Source organism: Thamnophis elegans, chromosome 4, assembly GCF_009769535.1.
Source record: "Thamnophis elegans isolate rThaEle1 chromosome 4, rThaEle1.pri, whole genome shotgun sequence".
In the NCBI taxonomy this organism is placed as follows: domain Eukaryota; kingdom Metazoa; phylum Chordata; class Lepidosauria; order Squamata; family Colubridae; genus Thamnophis; species Thamnophis elegans.
In genome coordinates, this window is record NC_045544.1 from 130274270 (window position 1) to 130292071 (window position 17802).

At 46.9% G+C, this 17802-nt stretch overlaps 1 protein-coding gene across 1 annotated transcript in view; it reads left to right on the forward strand.

The window, feature by feature from the left end:
• The first annotated feature begins 1808 nt into the window (after positions 1-1808).
• The window catches only part of MNT (MAX network transcriptional repressor), an 87766-nt gene continuing 71772 nt past the window's right edge, over positions 1809-17802 (forward strand). Inside the window, exon 1 of the mRNA XM_032216258.1 lies at positions 1809-2008. Coding sequence (XP_032072149.1) covers positions 1939-2008 — 70 coding nt within the window. The 5' untranslated portion in view covers positions 1809-1938. The remainder of the gene's footprint in view (positions 2009-17802) is intronic.

Genomic DNA, 17802 nt, shown 5'->3' on the forward strand with positions numbered 1-17802 from the left:
CGGGTCACACATATTTAGCTGGTTGTCTACTAAGACTCCAAGATCCCTCTCACAGTCACTGCTATTAAGCCTGGTTTCACCCAGTCTATATGTGTACCTTTGCTTGCTCTTGCCTAAGTGTAAGACTTTACTTTTCTCTCCACTGAATTTCATTTTGTTAGATAGGGCCCAGTGTTCCCCTCTGTCGAGATCCATCTGGATCCTGAGCCTATGATCTAGGGCCATGATGGCGAAGCTATGGCACATGTGCCCAAAGTGGCACACGAAGCCATGTCACCCGGCACACGCAGCCTTGCCTGTTTATCTTCCAGGTTTCTGGCGTGCATGCACGTGCAATGAATAGCTGTCCTTTGCACGCACAATAGTGCTGAAAACTGGTGTGTGCATGTGCGCTGACCAGCTGATTGTTGGTTGCGCATATGCGCCGGGACCTGGAAGTTCAGCTTTTCCAGAGGCATGATCCCTTCGTGCACGTGGTAGTACCAAAAATCGGCCTGCACATGCGCGCCAGCCAGCTGATTGTAGGGGCAATAGAACCCGTAAGTTGGGCTTTTCCGAAGCGTGGCCCCAACAAGCATGTGTGTGCACGTGCGACATTTCCATGCAACCTTTTTGGCACCGAGTGGTTGGCACCGAGGTTCGCCATCACTGACCTAGGGTGTTGACTATTCCTGCCAGCTTAGTATCATCTGCAAATTGTATAAATTCCCTCATCTCAGTCATTTATGAAGATATTCTAATCCACCACCGACCGTACCCTGTTTCCCCCAAAATAAGACCTCCCTGGATAATAAGCCCAATTGGGCTTTTGAGCGCATGCGCTAAAATAAGCCCTCCCCTGAAAATAAGCCCTCCCTGAAAATATTGCAACACAGCAGCAGCCATGAGGTGACCATGCTCGCTGCCTCCTGCAGCTCAAAAATAATAAGACCTCCCCGAAAATAAGGCCAAGTGCTTATTTCGGGGGTCAAAAAAAATAAGACCCTGCCTTATTTTCGGGGAAACATGGTAGTAAGATGATTTCTTTGCTCTGTGTTTTCGTAATTTTGTTAGTCTCCTCTGGCCTCTGGAAACTCCCAGCCTCAACGCGTGCTTCCCCTGCCTTGTGATTTGCCACTTGCCTTTTTTCTGTAAACAAAAACCGGAATTAGACCCGCTGCCTGCCATTGCCATGTGATTGCATTCAAACGTGCAATGCCACCCCCTCTCAAAGATACAAGGGAGGGGGGGACGTGGGAGGGAAGACTGGAAGAGGTACTCTGAGCTTCCCTACTATTAGAGACTCTTATTAAAGTTGCAAAGAGACTCCGCCTGATCTCCTACTTCGCTAACTCTTCTGGTATGTGTATGTGGGTCTGTAATGTGTGTGTGTGTTTTTAATTGACAGGGAAAGGCATTAACAGGCTGGTGTCCACGTGCACTTTCGAAAGGGTCCCGCCCAGGAAAAGTGATCAGCCCCTTTACTGGAAAGGGAAACTCTCTACTCTTTCCCCGCCCTCTCTCCCCCCCCTCCCAAAAAACCTCATGAGCCTCGCTCCTGCCCCGTCCAACGCAAGACTCCGGCCCGGGTTTTGGACGCCACCCTAAGCATAGTAGCTGAGGGCAGTGTCAGTCTCTTTTTTTCTTGTTGTGTTTCTGTTACACTTCGCCATCTTGTTACAAAGCCTTTTTCTCGTCTGGAAGCTTCGCAGGAGCTCGGGTTGGCGGGCGATCGTTTGGCCGGCGTTGCGGTTTTCTATTTATTTTTTTTTGGGGGGGGAGGGGGAGATCCACCAGCCCAGCAAGTTCCGGGGGGTGGGGGGGGGACGGGGAGGCGAGGAGGTGGTTTTTTTTTTTTTTGCCCCTCGAATTAATTTCTTTTTTTGGAGGGGGAGGGAAGGGAAAACTTTGAAGTCTCCCAAGACTTTGGATATCCTTCCTTCCCCGAGCCTTCAAGCAATGAGCATTGAGACCTTGTTAGAGGCGGCCAGATTTCTGGAATGGCAAGCTCAGCAACAGAAAACACGTGGTAAGTGAGCGCGGGGGCGGCTGGGGGGGGGGAGAGAAAAGAAGAGCGTGCAAAATCGGATTAAAAAAAAAAGAGAGATGGAAAAAGACTTTTTAAAATGTTTTTTAAAAAAGGAGGAGGATGGCGGCGCTGGTTTTTGACAGGGGCAGCGCTGCTCCCGACCCCAACGGAATTTTGACTGCCCAAAGGAGCGAGGAACAAAGTTTGCAGCGCAATTGGCGAAGGGCATCATCCTTTTATTCGAAAGGGGGACGCGAAACACGCGTGGATTTCGGTGGGATTCGGGGAAATCCCCGTCCGTTGCAAAGCGGCGCCTACGGATCGGGTTTTTTTTGGGGGGGGGGGACCTGGGTGCAACTTTGATGGAGGTGGTGGGTTTGTGTGTCTGTGTGATATGTGTGTGTGTGTGTGTTTGCACAACGCCCCGTTCGTCGGAACTCGCTTCCGTGTTGAAGAAGAAAAAGAGAGAAAAAAATTGCACGGTGGATCGTGCCCGTTTTTTGGGCGGGTTGGCTCGAAGGCGGGGTGTGGGGGTGGGCGATTTATTTCCCTTTGGATCCGGTAAGCGTGTCTTTTATTTTTTTTATTCGGGCTGTTTCTCAGCTGAGAGATGTTGTAATGAAAAGAAGAAGTCACCTGATTTGTCGTCAGTTTCCTATTTGGAAGTTTCTGTTTTGTCCCTTCCATTTCCCCCCAGTCCGGGATGGATGGATGGATAGAGATAGATAGATAGATAGATAGATAGATAGATAGATAGATAGATAGATAGATAGATAGATAGATAGGTTTTTAAATCCAAATTTGGGCGGGGAGAATAGAAAAATCCGAGTGTTTTTTTTAAGGGGAGGGGAGCAGATTACGCAAGGGGTGAACCTCGCCATTGTCTTCTCCGCCCGTCTACTCTGAAGTAAAAGGCGCCGATGACTTAATCGGGGAGTTTATTGCCGGCCACCAGCACGATCTTCTTAAAAAAGGATCGCAGCTTCCCGAAACCGAGTCTGTTTTTTTTTCCCGGTTTCTTGCTTGGGCTCTTAAAAAGATTTGCTGACACACGCTAGCCGGAAAGTAAAAATAAATAAATAGAATTTAAATTAATTTCCTTTCCTGCAGACTTCACAGCTCCTGGGTCTTCCTTTTTGCAGCTCTTCCTTAAACAAAAAGAATAAAATAAAATCGATCCCCGCTTCCGCTTTGTAATCAGACGGTGGAGGGAAATAACACCTTGGCCCATCTCGTCGCTTAAGCAGATCAACCCCCCCCCCAAAAATAAAACGAACCCCGATACATTAGGAGAAGGCTTTCCAATAGCATCTCTTATCCCCCCCCCCAATCTATCGCCAGGCAGCGCCCGGTTTGTTCTCCTCCGCGTCCAAAAGCTGCCTTTTCTGTGTCTTCCCCCCCCGCATCCCCCGATTCCTTTTCTTCCACCCACCCCGCAACTTTTAATCAGACGATCCGTGCAAAAAGCCCAACGCGTGGCAGACGGAGAGAGGCGGGGTGTGAGTTTTTAAGATGTCATGTAGTTATGCGCCAAACGGGGGTGGGGGGGTAGGTGAGAATCGACCTCCCCGCAAGCCCTAATTAATTAATTAATTAATTAAATAAAAGCTGTTTTTGAAAGAGGAAGACCTTCCCCCTCTCCCCCCCCCCTTCGGTAGGGTGATCCATGTCTTCCCGGATCCCGGCTTTGGGATCTGCTGGATTTCCTTAAGTGGAAGCGAGCGGGCGGGGGGGGGGGGAACACACACAAACACACACACACACACACACACTCCTGTTTGGCGCTTCCCAGGGCGGTGGCGGCGAGGCAGTGGCTTTCCTCCCCCCTCTCCCCTTCTTCTCTCCTCCCCTCCCCTTTATTTGCATAATGAAAATGACATGGGGGGGAGGAAGAGGAGGAGGAAAATCATATGATAATACTTAATACTTGTTCCGCCTGTCTCTCTCTCTCTCCCCCCCCCCCCCCCAACCTGTCTAGTGAGACGCCTTTATGAGAAACGTGCTTTTAAAGAAGAGGCTCGCTCGTTTGAATGTGCTGTTTGGGGGGGGGAGGGAGGGAAGAGAAAGCGCTGGTGGGGGCTAAAGCGGCGGGGCTGAAAGTAAAAATAAAAAGGGGGCGGGGCTTGAGGGAGAGATGCGGTAGCGCGTGGTCGGGATCTAAGGGCACAATGGAACGTTGGCGTCGCCTGTGTCTCCTTTCTCCTCCCTCCCCCTCCCAGTTTTGGAACGTTGCGTGTTTGCTCCGCGTTCCAAACGCCTCCCATTGGCTGAGGGGAAGCGGATGACGTGTCGAGGCCCTGCCCCCGACCACGTGCGCTGGGGGACACATCCCTCTGGGGCGGCTGCTCCTGGCCTGCGAGGTTTGCGTGCCTGGAAAAGCGTGCGAGTGTGTGTCTGTGTGTGTGCCTGCATCCGCGGAGGTGGGGGGGAGAGAAAAAAAAAAGGAAGGTGCCTTCCCTTGTCTGGGGGAAGCGCGAATAAAAAATGAGGCAGAGGGGAGCTGATCAGAATTACGACATAATGCTACAATGTGGTGCCCCCTCCCTTCTCTTTTATATATATAAATCCTTTCCTTTTATTGGTTTTCCGGCTTCTGGAACTGATCTTTGCATCCATGATATTATTATTATTATTATTATTATTATGTCAATCTTTGGTGAGATTCACAGCCTTTGGGGCTGGTTGGTAGCTCAACAGCTCGAGTCCTAATCAAGGTTGTTGTTATTATTATTATTATTATTATTATTAATTAAACATGAAATTCAGTCAACTGAACATTCAAAAAACGCATCACAAATACCATTGACTAGTGCTAATGGTTGATACGGGTTGCTGCCAGCGTCCTAGATATCAACCAAGTACCTTCTTAAGATGTATGATGTTATGAGTATTATTATTAATATTATTATTATTATTATTATCTTCATCATCATCAACAACAACAACAATTCAGAAAAGATTCTTGCAGGGGCAATTTATTTTTATTTTTATTTATTTTTTTGAAAACACCCTTTTACTGCAATCTGTTTATCATTATTATTCCAGCAAAGTATATGAAGGGAGACCATTGTTATCCCACTCTTGAAATGGCCCTTTATTTATTTATTTTTGCTGGCTTGTGTTTTTAATGTGTTAAAGAAAATGTCAAGCTGTTTTATAGCATAAGAAGATTGTACTTCTCTAGGTGGATTCTGGAAATAGTTGAAGGACAAGATTCCGGTCGTTTGTTCCTGCAGTTCCCCCTTGTTTACTTCTGGGGTGGAAAAAAGCTTAATGTTTAAACTGAATTTGCCCTGCACCCTCTAATTCTAATAACCTTCTGGTTTTCTGCTTATATAATAGCAAACATTCCTAATGATAAATGTCTATGGAGAGATTCTCAGTCATCCAGGTCATAATTGTCCCAATGGTGCTTTTGTTTCAAGAGGCAACTGAACTCTCTTGTTTTTCTTTAAAGACGTTTTGCTTCTCATCCAAGAAGCTTCTTTAGCTGTGACTTCCATTACCCACCATCCAGTCAGAGCTGAAGAAGCTCCTTGGATGAGAAGCAAAACGTCTTCAAAGAAAATACCAGAAAGTCCAGTTGCCTCTTGGGGAAAAAAGGCACCTTTGGGATTCCTAATGATAACATCACAAGTCTCTGAGCAGTGACATGCCCCCCATGCCTAATTCTTAGCTTGCAACCGTTTGCTTAATGACAATTCAAAGATGCAAAAGCACTGAAAAAAGTGACGAATGACCATTTCTCACACTTAACAACCTTCACATTTCTCACACTTAACAACCGTCGCAGCATCCCCATGGTCATGTGATCAAAACATGGGCCCTGGGCAACCGGCATATGTTTACGATGGTTGCAGCATCTCTGTTTTGTGTGATGGCGAATTTGTGACCTTCCCAGCCGGCTTCCAACAAGCAAAGCTAACGGAGGATACTGGATTTGCTCAGCAACTGTGTGATTCACTTTTAACAACCGCTTCGCTTGTCAACAGAAATTCTGGCTCCAGTTGTGTTTGGGCGGATGACCTGTACCCCATTTTAAATCGACATCTCAGAAGGAATTTAAAAAAAAAACAGCTATGTGTTGCTGCTAAAAATAAAGGAGCAATAATGGTTCGGATTGGGTTGCTTCTGTTGTGTGACCACATGGCTTAAGGATGTAGTCATTTTTGTTCAAAGTTGGTCTAGTGGTTAATTGCATGGTTAAATCGACGTTTAAAAAATAATACCGTGTTTCCCTGAAAATAAGACAGGGTCTTATTTTCTTTCGCCCCTGAAATAAACATTTGGGCTTATTTTGGGGGAGGTCTTATTATTTTTGAGGTGCAGGAGGCCCCTTAACCTCAGCCCGCAGATCAGCTGATCCATAAAGGGCCTGAAGTTCTGTCTCTGTTTCTGGCACAGTCTTGCCAGCCCTAGCGTTGCTCGGCCCGCCGCTCTTTTTGCGGCTGCCACTAAGAGAAGGGGCGCGGTAGGTAGGGTTTGGAGACCATTCCGCGTAGATGGCAGGTACATTGAGGGCGCGTGGGGCATGTTCCCCCCTTTCTGCCCCTAGGAAATGGCGGGGATAGGCTGCGTGTGTATTTAATTATTACAGGGGAGGGCTTATTATCCAGGGAGGTCTTATTCTTGGGAAAACAGTATATCCCAGAGAATCGGCTGCAAGAGGAAAAGAGCAGACGGGAGTTTGATTATTTTGCATCTGGTTTGTGAACTTGCCTCCAGGCATAAGATTTGAATGTACATGTTCCTCTTAAGCTGGAATGAATATTTGTTTGGTTTGGACCTAGAGCAAGGAATCTCACTGACCATCCAACCTAAACCATCGCTGTTACAGGAAAATAGTTAACAAAGGAGAATCTTCCTCCTTTAAAAGTCATCTTCACCCACATCCAAAGAGTTTCTACTGCCCATAAGTTCTTATTAAGATTTGATTTGCAAGGAATCCTTTTCTTGGCCCTGTTTTTTATAGCAGTGTTTTTAATTTTTGCATGCTGACAGGGGAATTCTGGAAGGAAGTCCACGGTAGAGGGTTGAAAAATACTGCTCAACAGAAACAGAAAACGTTTCTGGGGTGGACGTGATGGTTCTTGTATGGTGTGTTAACCAGCTTTTCTTCAAATTAGGGACACACTAATCTTCGTAAGTCTCTTGGACCCTGTTTCTATTCTTCTGGACCCAGCTTTTTGGGAATGTTTCAAGGTTGTGTAATGTAAGGCTGGGGGGTTGATCTTGGAGACCATCTAGTCAACTCCCTACTCAGAGCAAGAATCCACCACTACAGCATTTTTGATAAATTGTCATCTTAGTTGCAAAGTTGTGTCCGGCCCATCACGACCCCATGGACAATGTTCCTCCAGGCCTTCCTGTCTTCTACCATCCTCTGGAGTCCGTTTAAGCTCAACGCCTACTGCTTCGGTGACTTCATCCAGCCTCTGTCGTCCCTTTCTTCTTCTTATGCCCTCAATCTTTCCTAGCATTAGGCTCTTCTCCAGTGAGTCCTTCTCATTAGGTGGCCAAAGTACGTGAGTTTCATCTTCAGGATCTGGCCTTCTAAAGAGCAGTCAGGGTTGATCTCCTCTAGGCCTGACTGGTTTGATTGTCTTGCAGTCCAAGGGACTCATAGGAGTCTTCTTCAGCACCATAGCCCAAAGGACTCCATTCTTTGGCGCTCAGCCTTTCTTATGATTAATATATTGTTCTAAATCAGAGGTCCCCAAACTTGGCAACTTTAAGACTTGTGGACTTCAAGTCCCAGAATTCTCCAGCCAGCTATGCTATGCTACGCTACGCTATGCTGGCTGGAGAATTCTGGGAGTTGAAGTCCACAAGTCTTAAAGTTGCCAAGTTTGGGGTCCTTGGTTCTAAATGATTGACATACGGCAGTAAGCCTGGCTTGTTTAATCTTGGTTTATTAAATAGACATAACATGAGCAACAACAGCTAAAAAAAATTCCTCAAGAGCTCCTCTCTTCATAAAAACCTCCAGTGATGGAGCATCCACAACCCCTGGTGGCAAGCCATCCCACTGATTAATTGTTCTCACCATCAGGAAATTTCTTCTGAATTCTAAGCTGGATCTCATTATGTTTTTAAATGGGGAAGTGTTCTGGCCCCCCTCTGTCCGGTAATAAACGCAGACACAGGCTTAGCTGTTTGCCACTCTTTATTCACAGCAATTATAATCCTGTTGGCTGAAAGCCCACACCCGACTCACTGGCAAGAAGTTGGCAGCAATCCAGACTCCAACAGACATGGGAACACAAGGCAGACCAGACAAGGAGTTCTCAAGATTAGTACGAACGGTTGTGTCCTGCAAAAGGACTCCTCCCAAAGTCTCTTCTTATATACGCTCTTGGGAGGGGCCAAGCCACAACCACCTGGGCTTGATTATGTCTTATGAGTCTGTCTCCATAACTGCTGCTTCCGTTTCTCCACCCTCCGTTGCCTGGCGTCAGGGACAAACTCCCTTTGATCTTCCCCACTGCTCCATGCCTCAGGCGCCTCCTGGTGGCCAACCAGCCTCTCTAGTCCCTGCTCTGAGTCAGAACCCTGCCCAGGGTCCTCCATAGCTGACTCATAGGGTTCCTCGCTATCTGAGTTCATCGGCAGCTCCAACGGCTCCTCCTGGGCCACAACAGGGAAGTATGCAAAGATTACAGACCTGCGCCTGCCTTCTGCTCTTCTGGCTTTTCTTATAAGGAAAAAAACCTCACTTCTTAGGTCATCTGAAGGGAAATGTTTACTTGCCAACACCACCACGAACAATGTTCTTTCAGCAGCTGGAGCAGCATCAGCTGGTGACAGCCATGGTAACCCTCCCAACTGCTCCGATCATTGCAGAGGCCAGAAAAGACGACACAGCAGAACTCATCTTCTTTTTGACAACCCCTGAGATATTGGAACACTGCTATCATGTTTCCCCTAGTCCTTTTTTTCATTATACTAGACATGCCCAGAATATGGGAGCCATAATCTCGGCTTGGGTCATGAGAAATGGGTTATTTCAGAGCAAGTGGGAAAAATGGACCAGTCAAAATTGGCAAGTGAATTCTACTCGTGATTTTTCTCATCGTCATGCAGAAAAGGAGTAAAGAGAAGAATGAGGTTCCCCCCCCCTCCAAAGTACAAAGACAAAAGACAACACTAAAAAGAGATTTGAGCCTGCTCAGGCAGGATTGGAGACATAGGATGGGGATGAAAGTGCACCTCCTGCTCGGAATCTTTAGCCATTAGCTTCCTAAGTGATAAGGCAATGTTCTACATACCATGGAAGTATTCTGCATACTATGGAAGATAGGAAGGAAAAGTTAAGCATTAACCCTTGTGGGATTTAGATTGAGAAGATCATCTTGTAGATCAGCAGTCCTCAACCGTTCTGGTTCCACAGACTGGCAGCTGCAGGAAGAGGTGATGGTTAACATGCACGCAACCTAGCTCCAGCGCATGCAGAAATGAAGCTTCGCAGACTTGCCTCTTGTGTGGCCTGGTAAAGGTAAAGGTTCCCCTTGCACATAAGTGCTAGTCGTTCCTGTCTCTAGGGGGCGGTAGTCATCTCCGTTTCAAAGCCGAAGAGCCAGCACTGTCCAAAGGCGTCTCCGTGGTCATGTGGCTGGCATGACGAAGGCGCACGGAACACTGTTACCTTACCACCAAAGGTGGTTCCTATTGTTCCACTTGCATTTTTTACGGGCTTTTGAACTGCTAGGTTGGCAGAAGTTGCGACAAGTAACGGGAGGTCACTCTGTTATGAGCTAGGGATTCAAACCGCCGAACTGCCGACCTTTCTGATTGACAAGCTCAGCGTCTTAGCTGCTCGGCCCTTTCCTGGTTCCCAAGGCATCACCTAAAATGGGTCTGCAGCCCCCCAGTCCACAGACAGTATCAGTCTATGGATCAGGTGCTGGGGACTTTGGATGATGCTTTCATACAATTGGTGTCATCTCAGCCGCGGTGGCGCAGTGGTTAGAGTGCAGTACTGCAGGCTACTTTTACCGACTGCTAGCAATTTGGCAGTTCAAATCACACCAGGTTGAAGGTTGACTCAGCCTTCCATCCTTCCAAGATGGGTAAAATGAGGACCCAAATTATTGGGAGCAATATACTGACTCTAAACCGCTTAGAGGGGGCTGTAAAGCACTGTAAAGTGCTGTTGCTATTGCTATTCAAAATTGAAAAAAGTGAATTATGACCGTAGCATCCCCTATGCTCAGCTGATCAAAATTCGGTTCCACCACAAATGCGCGAACGACAAAAGCGCGCCTGACTAAACCGCGGAAACAAAACCGCGCCGACAAAACCGTGCAACGAATGAGCGACGAATGAGCCCGGAAGCACGCCGACAACAGCGCGCCGACAGAAGCGCGCTAACCCTAACCCTAACCCTAAATCTTACCTTAAATTAAATCGCGCTTCTGTCGGCGCGCTGTTGTCAACGCGCTGTTGTCGACATGGTTTTGACATCGCGGTTTTAGCGCCGCGGTTTTGTCGGCACGCTTATGACATTCGCGCTTTTGTTGGGTCACACAAAATTCAGACTCTTGGCAATGGACTGATTTATGACGGTTGCAGTATCCCAGGGTCATGAGATCACCTCTGACAACCTTCTTACCAGCAAATTCAATGGGGAAGCCGATCCACTTAACAAGTTAGTGTGACTAACTTCATCACTGCAACGATTCACTTAACAACTTTGGCAAGAAATATTGTAAAATGTTGTAAAAAAAAACACTTAACGACTGTCTGTCTTAGCAACAGAAATTTGGGGTTGTAAATTGTAAGTTGAGGACTACCCATGTGCATCTTTAACATTTGAGCACATTTGGGAGTTCACAGGCAAGGACGGATGAGTCTCGGGGGGGAGGGTATTCCTTAGGAGGCAAGTAAACAGAAGAGCCACGTTTTATGCTCTCTACCAGCTCCAGAAACAACGAGAAGCAACCCAAGATAAAAGGAAGTGATACGTCACTTATGGATGTTGTGCAATAGAATTCCTTTCTGTTTTTCTGACTTTCTTCAGTTGCTTTCGATTCTCTTTTTATCCTGCTGAAGGAAATGGGAGCTGGAGAGATGGCATGAGTTTTAGACTGCTGGGCAGATATTATCAGGCATTGAACTTTGATGATGGAGACATTAAAGCCCAGAAGCTACCAAGCAGAAGCTCTCATACCATGCAATTTCCTAGTTTTGGTGGATTATTGATGATCTACTTAACTCAAGCCTTCCAATTGGAGGTTCCTCAAAATGTGTGTGTGTGCATGTGTGCATGCATATGAGAAGAATGAATTCCATTACCAAAAACTGCTCTTTGGCCTGGTCCTAGCTTTCAGTATTTACCAGAGAGATGGTTGACCTTTGTGGGATACATGACGATGTCCTCATTTATGTGCATAACGTGCTTCTCAAAACATCCCCTGTGAAGAAAGCAGCGAGCGCCCCACCTTTGCCTCTAGGCCTGGGGTCTCCAACTTTGGCAACTTTAAGACTTGTGGACTTCAATTCCCAGAAGTCTTAAAGTTGCCAAGGTTGGAGACTCCAGCTCTGGGAGTATGTTTCTCTGCTCAGCCTTGCCAAGAGCAAGTCCCACACCTGGAAATTTCCTTCAGCATGGAGTAAAAGAGTCTTCTTCAGATTTTATAGGGCTGTGGAACTAACCTGAACACTGGAAACACTGGAAGACTATAATGTCTAATGGACTTGTCCTCTTCATTTCATTGCCAGATAATCTGATGAATGGATACCGTGTTTCCCTGAAAATAAGACCTGGTCTTAATTTAATTTTTGCTCCAAAAGATACACCAGGGCTTATTTTCTGGCTGGATCTTATTTTGGGGGAAATACGGTACAAAATGCATCCATCTGGCTGACAATCTTAACTGGGGCTTATTTTGAGGGGGGTGGGTCTTATATTATGAGCATCCTGAAAAATGCTAGAACTTATTTTCCAGTTAGGTCTTATTTTTGGGGAAACAGGGGGGGTATAGGATCTGGGTATGTCTGTAGTCTAACAAAGAGAAGGATTAGGGGTGACATAATAGCAGGCTTCCAATATTTGAGGGGCTGCCACGGACAAAAGGGGTGTGTGTCTATCTATTCTCTAAAGCACATTGAGAGCAAGACAAGAAGTAACAATGGGAAGAGAGAGATCGGACCTAGAATTAAGGAGAGATTTCCTGTCAGTGAGAGCAAGTAATCAGTGGAATGACTTGCCTCCAGAAGTTGTGGGTGTTACATCACTTCAAATTTTTAGGGACAGATTGCACAGCCTTTTGTTAGGAATGGTATAGGATCTCCTGTTTGAGCAAGGGATTGGACTAGAGGACCTCCAAGGTTCCTTCCATCTCTGCTAATTTTGATCTCGTGGTTGCATGACAGCGTCAAGCAAGTTAGACCCATCATGATATCTGGCATGGGGAATGGTACTGAGGGCTGCTGCGGGATGAGGTGACCATTGGCATGAGCCTAAAGATGGGAGGATCTACTTCCAAAACAGATCCACTACAGGGATCCTGATTCATTGTCTACAAATGGATTAGGTGGCAGATTAACAGAATTGGAAAGGACCTTGTAGGTCATCTAGTCCAACCCAAGCAGACCCTACGCAATTGGAAATAGGAATTGAAGACAGTACAGCTCTCTCTGAAGCGGAGATGGATGTACTGGAAGATCTTATACTTTTGGACCGGTTTGACAGTTTAAAACTTACATAATGTTTGTTTTTTCTGGTGTGGTTCTAAAACATTGAAATGCGGACATAACACTCCTCATTCCCCTAAACGTAATGTAGATTAAATACTTGTGTGGCTATGATTTAGGGTTAATTTTCTTCTCTGAAAAACCCGTCTCTCTGCTCTGAGCGGGTGTAGACAGACAATATTGCTGTCAAAGCTTGTGTAAACAATTAGAGTGGATTCGGATCAAAGGTCATTCAGGGCCACATGACGATTAGCATGGGATTCTCCATCTCAGCAGAGGTTATATAGAGAATACGTAGGCCCACAGTTGACTGGCTTAATCGTAGGGCTTCTAGCCTGGCTGGGGAATTCTGGGAGTTGAAGTCCACAAGTCTTAAAGTTCCCAAGTTTGGACACCCCTGTCCAAGGGAGAACACTCAGATCTCACATCTGGAGAACTTCACGAAAGCTCAGCAAGATGGGATTCCTTTCACTTGGCCTGAACTTGATGGAGGATTCTTCACACCATCTCCTAAAACTTCCGGGCGTCTTGTTTCATGGGTTGATCCTCCACTTGGACCCAGATTGGTTCAAAAGTGCCCCCCTCCCCCCCCCGCAACTAAGTGAGCTCTGGATTTCCAGGGTCAGCTGTGGAATTCACCTTGGTTGTAAGCCAGTGATGGCAAACCTATGGCACGCGGAACCATTTGTCAGGGCACGCGAGGCGCTGGCCAGCTGAGTTCACCCTTTTTTAAAGCCATTTTTCGCCCTCTCCAGGCTCCAGAGGCTTTATAGGAGCCTGGGAAGGGCGAAAAGAGCTTCCCCTGCCCCCCGGAGGCCCTCCGGAGGCTTCATGAGCTTCCCTGAAGCCTCCGGAGCGCCAAAACCAGGCCTGTGGGCAAACTGGAAGTTCAGAAACGGACTTCCGGTTTGCTCGGAGGGTCATTTTGAGTGCTCCGAAGGCTTCAGGGAAGCTGCCTGAAGGTCCCTGAAGTCTCCGGAGTGCTTAAAACGACCCTCCGAGCAAACCGGAAGTGACTTCCGCTTTGCTCGTAGGGTCGTTTTGACTGCTCTGGAGGCTTCAGGGAAGCCTCCTGAAGGTCCCTGAAGCTTCCGGAGGGCTCCTGGGAGGACGGGGGAGGTTGTTTTTGCTCTCCCCAGGCTCCTATAAATCCTCTAGAGCCTGGGGAGAGCGAAAAAAGCATACAAAAAACGGGGGGTTGTGCTGTAGTGTGCGCATGCGCACTGGGGGGTTGCACATTGTATTACGGGTGCGGCACACCTGCACACGCCTCCCCCCCCCCCCGTGCTCCACCCACTTATGGCACGGGAGCCAAAAAAGGTTTGCCATCACTGTTCTAAGCTCTCAGTCATCACTTAAGATTCTGTCTGTTCTGACCTAGGCTCCACAAGAGCATGCAGCAAACTCCTTGTCCCAACAAAAAACCCTTTTATTAGTTTACTGTGAATTCTGCTCATTCAAGAAAGTCTTTCAAGGGAGGATTTACAGTCACAGACTTTATCTGGCTTGGAGAGCTGAAAGGCCGAGCTCGTGGAGAGTCACGAACCAATTAAGGGAACTAATTGTCTCCTGCAAATTCCACTCCCCTTTAGCTCCTCTTTCATTTCCTCTGGCAGGGGTCATTCATCATCCAACTGTGGGCTTACTCCCAAGTCGACCCCCATTCTTTAGCTGTTCTCTTCTTCTCACAACTCTGTGCATGCGCACACTGGGAACAGGCTCCAGCTGTTCCCCTGCCTCACTGATGTCTGACTCTGAAGGCAGATGATCACTGGCCCAGGGCTCTGGCCTCCTCTCTGCCTCCGACACAGAGCCCTCATCAGAGCCTTCCCCAGACTCCAGGACTGGCCCAGGTTCCTCCACAACCTCCTCACTGTCCGAATCTACTGCCAGTTCTGCTGGCCACTGGCGGGCCACAACAGTCAGGTGGCTTGCCATAATGTTAAACAGTGGTGCAGAAGATAATATAATTGATGCCAGGTGTATAATTGAACTGCTAGCTGCAGTTCAGCAGTTCGATTCCCACCGGCTCAAGGTTGACTTCCATCCTTCCGAGGTGGGTAAAATGAGAACCCAGATTGTTGGGGGCAATGTGATGACTCTGTAAACCACTTAGAGAGGGCTATAAAGCACTGGGAAGTGGTATATAAGCCTTATTGCTATTGCAGTCTAACTCTGCACGCTGCTAGGAGTTCGATCCTGACCAGCTCAAGGTTGACTCAGTTTTCCATCTTTCTGAGGTGGGTAAAATGAGGACCCAGATTGTTGGGGGCAGTAGGCTGACTCTGTAAACCACCTAGAGAGGGCTGTAAAAGCACTATGAAGTGGTATATAAGTCTAAGTGCTATTGCTATTGGATAAGTTTCCATTTGTTACTTCTTGTCCTGACCTCCGATGCTTTGGAAAATAGATTGACTCCTTCTTCTTTGTGGCAGCCCCTTAGATATTGAAGCACCTCATGCCACTTCTAGATGCCCCCTAGGTATGTGTGATTTGTAAAAAAATAATAATATGAGGATTGTCCATATTGCTGGCATACAGCGCATGCACAAATACACTCTTGGATTTTATTGGGACCAAAAGGGAACCTCATGAACACATCAGTGTGTAATTTTGTGTCATTGAAGGGAGTAGTAATATGTTGTCCTGTCCCCCCCCCCTTTCTTGATTGGAGGGAGCCTTGTAGTTTTCCCATGGAAAAGCCCCTCACTGTGCACAATTGCAATTAAACTTTCCGTCTGCACAATTAGAGAGATGTGCAGAGAAGCGGGAACAAAAGGCTTCTGCGCTATTCCTGGCTGGAAGGAATGTGCCCACCCAAGGAGGGTGGCATGGGGGGGGGGAAGAAGGCAAGTGATGTCACACAGATTGTGATGTCACTGTGCATGCAAGGGGAAATTGTGTGATTTGTATCAATTGCCTGGCGAGGTCGTTGTGCGTAAAACATCGTTGTGGCTTCTACTGGATCCCTCGGGTAGGGGGTGGGGGAAGAGACTGCCTATCTTAAGTGGGCAGAGAGAGATGCAACTGGCAGGAAATATCTGTGAATAAAAGGGATTAAAATCTTCCAACATAGGAATACCCTGTTTCTTCGAAAATAAGACCTCCCCAGATAATAAACCCAGTTGGGCTTTTGAGTCCATACGCTAAAATAAGCCCTCCCCCCAAATTAAACCCACCCTGAAAATATTACAACACAGCAGCAGCCATGAGGTGACCACGCTCGCTGCCTCCTGTCCCTCAAAAACAGGAAGACCTCCCCCAAAATAAGGCCAAGTGCTCATTTCGGGGGTCAAAAGAAATGTGCCTGTCTTATTTTCAGGGAAGCATGGTAGCAATAGCATTTAGACACATACCGCTTCATAGTGCTTTACAGCCCTCTCTAAGTGGTTTACAGAGTCAGCCTATGGCCCCCAACAATTTGGGTCCTCATTTTAGCCACCTCGGAAGGATGGAAGGCTGAGTCAACCTTGAGCCTGGTGAGATTCGAACTGCCAAACTGCAGGCAAGCAGCAGTCATGGATATCTGACAGGCAGATCTTCATCAGAAGAATCTTTAGGCGTTGTGGTGGTTTTTGTCGATGTTCAGCCTGAGTCAACTTGGTGGTCTTGTAGAGGAAGAAATGATACAGGTAGTCCAGCTCGCTTAGCAACCATTCAAAGTTACAACGGTGCAGCACTCTATGGTCATGTGATTTTTACAGTCGGCTGCTTGATAACTGATTCACATTTATGATGGTTGTCTTGTCCCGAGACCATGTGGTCGCCTTTAGTGATTTTCTGACAAGTAAAGTTAGTGGGAAGGTCAGATTCACTTAACAACCATGTTACTAATTTAACAACAACATTTGCAGTTGTTCACTTAACAAAGGGGGAAATTAACAACTTTCTCACTTAACAGCATAAATCTTGGGTTCAGTTATGGTCGTAAGTTGAGGACTATCTGAATCTCATTATGGCTGATCCTGAGGTGTGACTCCAACCTCTCGTTTCTGCACTAAGAAAAAGTCCTACGGGCAATTTCTTGATACATAACATGCCCTTTATATGGAATCGATCGCTTTCAGAATTTGTAGCATGGAACTGATGGTATTCTGGGGTTGTAACATAAGGTGAACCACAAAGAGGACTAGCAGTGTTGGCCATGCACACTGAGCCACAGTTTGGTCATCTGGTTTGTGGTTTGGTGTGCCGTCCAAATACAAGTTATAGGAATGGCAAAAGAATTCGCACCCAGACCACATGGGTTGTTGGGTCACACTGCAGGTAGTCCTCAATTTATGACTGCAAAGGAGGCTAATTTCTGTATTAAGGTATCCATGTCACCATCTTGATTTCACAACTTGTTTTTCAGTAGCCTTAAAGCGAATGTGACGTTTGTAAGGTGAATCTGTTCATCCTGTGGTTTGGTGAGGAGGTTTTTTTTTTTGGCCAGAAACTGGCCAGAAAACAGGGGGAAAAAAATGTACATCACAATCATAGGACCACAAACTCTGCAACTAGCCATAAAAATAAGCCGGTTGCCAAACGCACAAAGTGCAGATCATGTAATGCAAGGATTGTTCTGCCGTCAGAATTCTGGAACCAGGTCGTAAGTAGCTCTTGGGGGAAGTCTGTCATACCTTTGAACAGTCTCTAAGTGACAGTCATTAAGCGGGGACTACCCTGTATATGCTAAAATATGAACCCTGGTTTACAAAGGCAATCAGTTGAGTTTGTCCCATGATAGGCACAAACCATATGTGGTTTTTGTGCATCGCATGAACCAAAGTGTTGTTCAGGAAAGGCATTGCATGAAGTCAAGCATTCTGAGGGGAAGGTGGAAGAGGGTGACATATCCTGGGGAACAATGGCAAGAACCTTCTACATAGCAACTTTGTGCTGGCTGCCAGTGTCGTTTCTGTTTTGTTAAGTGGTCCTGGATCTGTTCTCCTGTACTGCTTTAAGACAAAACGCAGCCTACTAATGTGCTTTGGCAAGGTGTGAGATTCTCATATTGTGAAGCTCTGTTCTCCTTTCCATAGGCTAGGGTTGGGTTGGGTTGGGTTGGGTTGGAAGGGACTTCGGAGGTCTTCTAGTCCAACCCCCTACTCAACCAG